The sequence below is a fragment of the Platichthys flesus genome, chromosome 10, assembly GCF_949316205.1.
Source record: "Platichthys flesus chromosome 10, fPlaFle2.1, whole genome shotgun sequence".
Taxonomy (NCBI): domain Eukaryota; kingdom Metazoa; phylum Chordata; class Actinopteri; order Pleuronectiformes; family Pleuronectidae; genus Platichthys; species Platichthys flesus.
The window spans coordinates 6,309,928-6,319,515 of record NC_084954.1 but is presented as its reverse complement, the minus strand read 5'-3'; the positions used below and the strand labels follow the sequence as shown (position 1 = coordinate 6,319,515).

The following is a 9,588-nucleotide window of genomic DNA, read 5'->3' as shown; positions in this document are numbered from 1 at the left end:
TATAGCTCTTTTAACCATTTTGAAAGATACTGTACACAGGTTACAAAGTAAAAGCAAATTAATTATTAGATTAGCTTGTAGCCTGAAACTGCTAACATGAGCAAAATTGCACAAATAAGGTTTCTGCTGCTCACAAAATTAAACTTAAACCTTTTTTTAAACATTAATACATAGACCCTTATAGAGTAGTTTAATATCATTCATCAGTTAAACAGGTCAACAATTGCTCCTCTTACATGTGTATCCCAAATGTTACTGCTCAAAGAAAATGTATTTGACTTTTCTCTTATACAAGACTTTTGTATAACTGTGAATAAAATAATTTTTTTACATCTTCCAAATGTGCAGACATGACAAAGTACAGTAGAGGCAGGAATGTCTTTAATTTACAGGTATATTGGCATAAATGAAATTAGTCATTTGACCAGCTGATGGCGCTGGAGGAAAGTTTCTTGTAAAAAAAATAAATCCTAAGGGTAATATGTAAAAAAGATCAGATCAAACTGTCAATAAAACAGCTAAGATATTTCATAGGTCAAGCTCCTGGATGGTGCTAGAGAAAAATATATGTACACAAGGCTGTTCGTTTTATTTAAACACATGTGAACTGTAATGTTTCCTAAATTTCTGAAATACATGGAAAAGATTCAGTCACCTACCTTTGAATTGTTGCAGAGAAAAACATCCTCCCTTCATAGATAAGGTACCAAAATCTGATTGTAGGCTTCCAAGAGAATGAATCCTTTAGTGGAAACATTTAACAAGCCAAAGAACAGATCCTGAGTAAACTATATTTACTCAATAATTATTTTGTGACTAGAAATAGAACAATGGTAGAAAGTAAACAGGTTTACCATCCTAAGAAACCCCTTTTAAATTTGCAGTGTCATTACCAGTGACATGTTCTCAAATCTTAGAGACCTTACATAGAATTGAATGTCGACTTTACAGCCAAACCTGCTTCAGTGTGCCTGAGCATCATCTAAGTGGACAAACATATATAAAATGGTTTCATACGTTCTCTTTTCCTTCTTTCTTCCTTCCTTTCCTGAGCTCATCTACTGTTCTATGTAATTTCAGGTCTTATACTCAACAAATAGCCTCAGATCAAAGTGCGCAGAGCAATTATTGGATTCTGTGTCACATTCCTGTTAAAATCGATAAAGTGGGCCACCGGTGGCTCATGGTAAACAAAACAACACCCAGCAGACACATATTCACAGCGGCCATTTCCAGATGGGGGCCTTCCTCTCCCTGTGGCGGTGTGTGACCATCGCACCGGCCCCGTCCACCATTTCCCATGCATTACATCCACTGCACGAACACAAAAGAGCCTCCCTTTCAGAGCCCCTCAAGCGTGAATACTAAGCCAAACATAAATTAATGTGTGCGTGGTTAGGCTGTCTGAAAGCCGGTAAATGTACTCAAGGGTGACAGGTTAAAAGATCAAGTGGATACGTAAGATGGGAGGGAAATTGTGCATGGCATTTGTACTTCTCTCCATCACAACAAAAAGAACTGCAATTTAAAATGATCTGCAAATTCATCTACAAAATAAGTGGCAAAAATATGTATTTCAAGCTAAAAATTAAATAAAAAGGACATTTTCTATCAGATGTTATTGGAACGTCTCAAGACAGAGCAAGAAATTATGGCTCCATTTACAATTACTGCAGATAAAGTTCAAGAATAAGCAAATTTAATGCTGAAGAAAAGGAATGAGAATCCATCCCGCTGAGGTTATGGATCCAGCAACACCATTTCCCCGACTCGCCTCTGCTATAAAAACCAATTACAGAAATCAGTGGTGCATGAACATTGTAATTTGAACCAAATCAAATCCCTTTTCCCCAATATGTGAGGAATGAGACTGCTCGACTAGACGGCCCAAGAAGAAACCGAAATGAATCTGAAAGCTTAAAGTCAGACACAAAGACATCATGTTTAGTTTGACAGGATTTCCAGTTTTACTGTTTCAACACCATGAAATGATAAATTAAGACATATCAAAAGAAAGAAGTCATCCAGTTAAACAGAGTGAGAACCTTCACACAGGCTCATGCAGACTTTGAGTTCTGCTTGGCACTCGGACATTAAGGCTTTTAAAAGAGCAACGCAGACACTGACGACATGTAAAACTTTAAGAATGTTAGAAAATGCTGTTTTTAAGGCAACCTCCTTCTGTGAGAGTGTCAGCAGCATCAGTTCTCTGTCTCAAATGGCTCAAGTGGACAAGATAAAGATGACATCCCCAGTGTTGCTGAGACCTGCTGGTACACAATCGACCCACATCTTCCCACTTAGTGACACACAACACGAAAGAAAACAATATCTAGTAAAAATGTCACAGTTTCACTGATTGTCTTAGCAGTGCCGATGGCAGTAAAGCGACATGGATGAGTGTGAAGCTTCATTTCACCAGATGAGGGGGGGAGAGAGATAGAGGGACGGTCATCATTCGTCACGGAAGGGAGCGAACAAACAAACAGTCTCTCAGTCAACTACACAAACAGGCACATAGACACACAAAGCCCTCCGGTGTGTCTCACTGGTTCTTGTCATGGTTCTTGTCTTCGTTGAGGACCTGGTTAACAGCTGATGAAAGAAAACAGAGAAAGAAAAACACACATTTTTGCCAAAAGATAAAAAAATAACACATTCATATATAACTGATGACTGTGTTGGGTGATGTATTTTTAGAGTGTGACAAATGTGAGGTGACTCACAAGTTCGTCTGCTGTGAGAATGCGTAGCTTCCGGACAGACAGTATGTGAGTGTGGCTATACGAACATGTACACGGTGGTTGTCTCACCCTCCCTTGTTACAGCGTCCGTGATGGTCTTGGCCTTTGCAGTCAGATCGCTCACCACGTTTTCCATCGCGACTTGGTGTTTCAGGAAAAACGGCCGGATCAGGCGCTTGTACATGATTTCGGAACCGTTCCACGTCACTGGGGCCATACACCACACCAGGAACAAACACTGACGGAAGAGCAGAAGGCAGATCTCAGATATTTGGCTGCTGTAACTTCCTGTCTACATAATATTGAAATAGCGCGATTATTGACAGCAAATGGGACCCACTGGAAAATTAAAATGAAGTTCAATCATTGAAATCAAGCAGTGTTCATAAATCACAGCGATAATGATCATGGTGACTGGGTTGAAACAACATGGACAGTGAAGGAGACTTCAAACAGTCAAAGCAGAATTCCTGATATGTGAGGTCCCTTTGTCTCAGGATGTCAGCTACAACATAGTCCCGCTAATTGGGAAAAACTCATGTACCAGGGCAAAAGGGAACTGATGGGAATATCACAGCCCAGTTCCATACATTTAATGCTTCTACTATATACTATATTTAGAAAGCTATTGCCTTGTCAGATCTTAAAAAAGACAAAACTGAATGTTTTCACTGCTGTCTGTTGTCAATCAGCAAGATAACTCAAAAACTGTGGAAGTGAGTTTCATGAAATTTTGTGGCCAGGTCGATCGTGACCCAAGGAAGAAAGGAAGTTGTCAACTTCAAACACAGGCGGTAGAGAGTTTAAGTATAAAGCAATTGGTACCAGATATCACCAAAAGAAAAACACTGGCTTAAAGGTCAGCCTACCTTGCTAGCATAGTAAAAGGGGAACCAGGAGAGGAAGATGTCAGAGAAGGCCTCAACGATGCTGAAGAGCCCATAGACGACCCAGTAGGTCAGCCACTGGGTGTCATCCTCCTTCACATTGCTCTCGATGGCCTTGATGCTGCGTGTACGGGAAGACATGTTTGATTAAGTAGAGTGAACAGGTCACAACGTAAAACAGTCCATAACTAATTTAAACTCACTCGATTTTAAGACCCTGAATTCTTAAGAAAAAACGTTACTCTCGTTATAAATCAAGTAAGAAAGACAGTCCTTTTCTCATAGGCTTCCTTTTGCAGTCGCCCTCTGTTGGTCATTCAAGAGAATACACGTTTCAGGCACTCCTGCATTGACTTAAATTTCTGGACCCGGGGTGTGCGTCCATTTTAACAAACAGTCTATAGATGATACAAACCTCCACTGAATGTTAATAATGTGTTGATTAGCTACACACAGTTTTGCTTTGGTATTTAGTGAATTCAGACGTCATACATACGAGAAATATGCTGGATAGAGGAAGCCAATCAGGTTGCAGAGCAGCGATGCTCCATGTCCAAACAGGAGGTAGAGCCCGAGGAAACTCAGAGCACCTGCAGAGGGAGGAAAATGAGAGGCAGCACTGAGGTGAGAACAGAGGGCCAGACGGGAGGGCGAGGGCGAGGCTATCCTGGTACCTGACAAACATGGCTAGTGTTCATTTGTTTTCAGCAGACCGTCTGAGAGCAGGATGTCAGGGCTGCACAGTACCAGGATCAGGAGGAGTCCCGCACACAAGTCAAACACCGATAAACAAATCCTCCAGCAGAAGAGCACACAAAGCTCACACACTCCTGTGGCTGACAGGTCTCATGCATGTGAAAGATTCCACAAATACAACTGCTTTTCAATTTTTTAACTATTACTGTGCATGTGTGATGGACAAAGTGGGACTAAAGCAGATATATATGTCATGTGTATGCTAAGACATGTTTGTGAATGGGTCCTATTCATACAGCTATCCGAAGCACACTCTGATACTGGTTGAGCTCTTTACATCTCATTTGTTTGCCCCGACAAATACACAAATATCCACGTGACTCCCCGTCTTGTCCAGCTCGCTTTAATGAAGGAAACTGGAGGAACTGGTTGGAATGGAAGAGATAACTGCTGACACGAGCAGACACTTTGCATAGGGAAATCATAAACTGATAGATCTTGTTACTTGTGATGAATAATAAAAAGCTTTTTAACTGTCACACACACATCTCCAAACATGAATGCCATCTACTTCTAAGCTGTAAGCACTGCTCAAAGGACATTGAAAATAAATGCATTCATGTGATATGATGCATATCCACGGCAATAAATAAAAGCCGGCCTCTCTTCAGGAATAGACTGGAGATCAAAAAAGCCATTGTACAGCTGTTAATCCCATAATGTGCTGTAGGACTGTAACTGCTTATCACACAGTTGCATGACTGTTACATTTAAGTCCAGTTCCTCCTAACATTGAATCTCCAACAGTTCCTTCTCCGGGGGGTTTGGCTGCACACACAGCGGAGATGAGGCCTCTCTGCTCCAGGCAGCAGTTAAGAGTCTTAACACTTCCCTGTGTCACAGGAGTCGGTGTGAACCCAAGACGTCTCTCGGCTTTAGGTGAGCCAACGTGCAAGGAATGTTTTTTTTTAAAACACAAACCATTATCAGTGAGCATGTTTGTTACAAACCTGCAGTGTGGCCAAAGTATGACTGTGGCTGATGCCTCGTAAACAAGATAGTTGAGTGGACAGGTATAATCTGTCTGGTTCCACCTTCTGCTAACTGCAGGTTACAGGACAGGGAAGTGCTATTTGCATATAATGCCCAGTATTTGCTTTGAGAGCCAGTTTGCTTGCATATAAGGAATGAAAAAAAATTGTTTTTGTAAGCAGATCTGAGTGATCTCCAAGCGACACCGACAGAATCTGCTAAACAGACATTCTTGATCCTATCAAAGTTTTGTTAATAATCCCGTGTTGACAGTATTGCCTCTTTCACTAAATGATACTTATTTAAAGCTCATGTTGACTCATACATCAGATGTAATTAGCCTTTGGAACATGCATCACTAATGAAGCAAATGACAGCTAAGAGCCTGGAAAATGTAGTTCAGACTTTGTGACTGGGGTATTTTAGAATAGGCTGCAAACAAACTGCTGTTTTAATATGAGCCTGAATGAGTTCTTGGTTCTCCATTAATATCGAGAGAACTGAGCTTTCAAGTGTCAAAAACTCTCCTCAAATCAGTCAGACGACCACATTGGGGTTATCTCTCGTGAGGGAAGCGTTTGACCTTTTAAAAACTCTACCTGAAAATAACCACAATATTCAGGCTTATTTGCAAACAGGCTTTTGCTCCAGATCTGAATGCGGCTCACATAACAGACGTTCACATAATATGTTTGTTTGACTGCAAGTGGGTGTTGCTCACTTCCCAACACAGATCAATTCCGGGTATTATGCAGACAAACAGTGGTTTGAATGTAGGTCACCCTGGCTAACCCGTTTCCTGTTGTCATCGCACACATCATGTTGCCAGTGGAGCCCGAGGTGCTCGGTCTTCATCGACTCCTGATGTGCACAGTGACTACAGAGCAGACTTGTCAAAAGGAGACTTTTAAGAGCGAACAGAGAGAGCAGCCTCCGGTTGTATAACCAGTCACCCTGAATATCTCAGCCCGGCCCTGGATATTTGAGGACGTGATAAAAATACCCCTGGGAGATTTGGGGGGGTGGTGGTGGTCCTGAAATATGAAGAGGCAGTTCATTCAATATTATCATGTACTAGTGCAGTGCCCATTCTGAACATGCCTTTATGGAATGGTCTATTGTGGTTATGCTTCGGAGCTACTTCAGCATTATTGTTCCTTGTCATTAGTGAGTCCTCCTCGAACACTTAGACAATAAACTGTCACTTCTGTATTGACTCCATGCCAGGACGCTGTGTGCAGAGCGCTCTTTATAAACAGTCTAGGGTGCAGAGGGGAGTTAGGTTGCCCGTTTATTCGAACTTTAATAACACCGAACCTATCGCATCACATCGAAATTGTGACACCACACTTGCAAAATATGCATCTGCAGATGTTTGCGAAATCCGTGGGTAAGATAAGAGTTTCGCAATAATGAAATTACACATTTCTTGCTTAGTTTGCACATTTACTCCTGCACAGCTGTTGGCATCTTTCGAGTTTGATTGTGTCTAGCTTTCACTTGGAATCCCTGTTCTACTTACTATGTGCTGCACCAAACACACCAGACAGACTCCTTGCATGTGGTAACTTACTTCATTCTGGAATAGGTGCAACGTGCACGGCGGATTAAATAGCAGGCTCCAATCTTTGAATGTGAACTTTGGTATTTGAGTGTGGTGATAAACCCGAGGCCCGCTCAAAGGACCTGAAACCACAGTGAACCAGTCACAGACAGTCTGCTGACTTTCAGTTAAACTAACTGACGCCGGCTTTGTTTGCTTCCACATGAAGACTGTGGGTGTTTGGCCTCGAGCTGGTTCATGGACCCTCGTCCAGCGTGTCTCTCAGAAGAACGTGGACACGCTGACAGAAGGGTTTAGAGACGTGGACATACCCAGGCTGATGTATTCCCTCTTCACCCCGGTCTTCTGCTCAAGCGTCGCCAGCAGATCGGTGACAAAGTTCTTCTCGTGGAGCACAGCCACGAAACGCTCCTTCAACTGACTCATCGTGGGGCCTGGCAGATTCCTGTGGTCAGCACAAACAGCACAAGACACGGGGCCAAGTCACACACGTCGATGCTGTGAGTTTTTAGGACAGAATTCAAAACGTAGAGGAGTTTGTGTGTTTTTCACGAACCTTCTCTCGCTGCTTCGCCAGAAAATCGCTCCGCTCTCTGGACCAACGGCTGCAGAATGACTGACTGACGGTGAGGGGAGGAGTCAGAAAACCACCCGCTGACCAATCACGCAGCTGCGCTGAGTAAAGTCCAGTGCTGCAGGTGATTAAAGAAACGGTTTGAGCTATCGACAGTAGCGGCTGTTTATACATACGGTTATATAGACAGTCTTTGGACTGTGTTTAGATATACAGACTGTATATATCTTTATATAAGCTGCAAATATGTTATACAGACAGTCTATGGACTGTGTTTAGATAAATAAACTGTATATATTTTTTATAGAAAATATATATAATGTTATTAAAATGTAAATATGTTAACAGAAAGTCTAGACTGTGTTTTGTTATGTATAGATATAGATAATCTATATAGCTTTATATAATATGTATATATCTCTATAGAGACGGTCTATGGACTGTGTTTAGATATATAAACTGTATACATTTTTATATAATATGTATATATTTTATAAAACTGTATATATGTTATATAGACAGTCTATAGACAGTGTTTTGCTATATATAGCTTTATATAAACTGTATATATCTCTATAGAGACAGTCTTTGGACTGTGTATAGATATATAAACTGTATATATCTTTATATAAACTGTATATATGTTATACAGATAATCTATACACTATGTTTTATATATATATAACCTCTATACAGCTTTATATAACTGCAAATGTTTTATACAGACAGTCTATAGACTCAGTTTTGATATGCAGTAAATACTCTATATATCTTTATATAAGTTGTAAATATTTAGACAGTCTATAGACTGTAGATTGATTGTGGACTCTATATAAACTGTGTACATCTTCATGAAGACATATAGACTGCACATACAGTATATTAGTAGAGACGTCTGAAGAATGTATACAACCTCATATTAACTGCATATATATTATGCAGTCTCTAGGCTGTATACATCTTTATACGTATTGTGTGTGGACTCTATAATTGAATTACATGTTTTTAAAGACATATAGACTGCACATATATTTATGGAGGCGTTCTGTTTCTGATTCTACATATTTTATATAGACTGCCAACATCTTTATATATACTCTATATAAGTATATTAATAATATATCATTATATTATATATTACAAAAAAAATATATAAAATATGCAAATATATTTTTGAGACTTTCATTAGACCTTATTATTACCATTATATAGACCTTATGTATACCTATATTGTATTTATATATATATATACACATAGTATAATGACATATAAGGTCTATATATCATTGTACAGTAATCAGACTGTATATACCTTCATATAAACAGTCTATCTAACTAAGGTCTCTTTAGGCAACATGCCTAACACTTTTTATTCACATGGTTTTATCTTTAGTAACAGATGCAGTTTGATCAGTTTTAATGGAATTGAGATGTAAAACTTAAATAATCAAATGAGCCTTATACTCTTAATGTCACATTTAGTCTGATTGATACTCAGAGCATTTTCTCAGAGGGTGAGAATACTTAAATAAAACAGAGGCCTGGGGTCACTGAGGTCAGATGACGAGTACTTTCTTACTTCTTTCCCTAATATCAGAGCTGCATGAAATGACTGATGTACATGGTGATGAAAAGGTTGAACAAGGACAGAAAACAAAATCAGCCTCACACCATGATGGAGTTATTGATGATTTTGAACTGCCAGCAGAGGGCAGTGTGTATCTACTTATAGACATGAAGGGATATTCCTGAGGGAGAGAGTTACTCCCAGAGCAGCTTCCTGGCTTCAGTGTTCAGTCACAGTTGGATTTAGTTGAGGAGACAAAATCACTCAGATTTTGGTACATTTCTTGGTTTGGGATGAAATAGTCCATTAACAACAATCACATTCAAAGGTTTTCTGGTAAAAAGCCTTCAAGAGAAACTTCTCCCATGTGTGCAGACCAGAACTTTTCAAAGTCAGACACGGAAGTGAAAGTTCCTTCATGTGATTTCCACATGTTCTCACTCAGCGTCACCTCTTCCTCTCAGTTTCATAAAGACAGGTGCACTCAAATGTATTTTGCATGAATTGCATCGCTGCTCCTCAGA

At 40.0% G+C, this 9,588-nt stretch overlaps 1 protein-coding gene across 2 annotated transcripts; it reads right to left on the bottom strand.

Annotated features, from left to right (window-relative positions):
* Positions 1-1,943: 1,943 nt before the first annotated feature.
* On the bottom strand, positions 1,944-7,607 carry zgc:101744 (Receptor expression-enhancing protein 6-like). Of its 2 annotated transcripts, none has more exons than XM_062397157.1 (6): positions 7,480-7,607; positions 7,235-7,368; positions 4,128-4,221; positions 3,614-3,752; positions 2,792-2,982; positions 1,944-2,595 (listed from the first exon to the last, which is right to left on the bottom strand). In XM_062397157.1, the coding sequence occupies exons 2-6, from the start codon at positions 7,347-7,349 to the stop codon at positions 2,589-2,591; spliced, it is 546 nt and encodes a 181-aa protein (XP_062253141.1). In that variant the 5' UTR covers positions 7,350-7,368; positions 7,480-7,607; the 3' UTR covers positions 1,944-2,588. The 2 variants fall into 2 exon arrangements, with proteins under 2 accessions (XP_062253141.1, XP_062253140.1); XM_062397156.1 differs by having other exon boundaries at positions 2,814-2,982.
* Between the last annotated feature and the right edge of the window lie 1,981 nt (positions 7,608-9,588).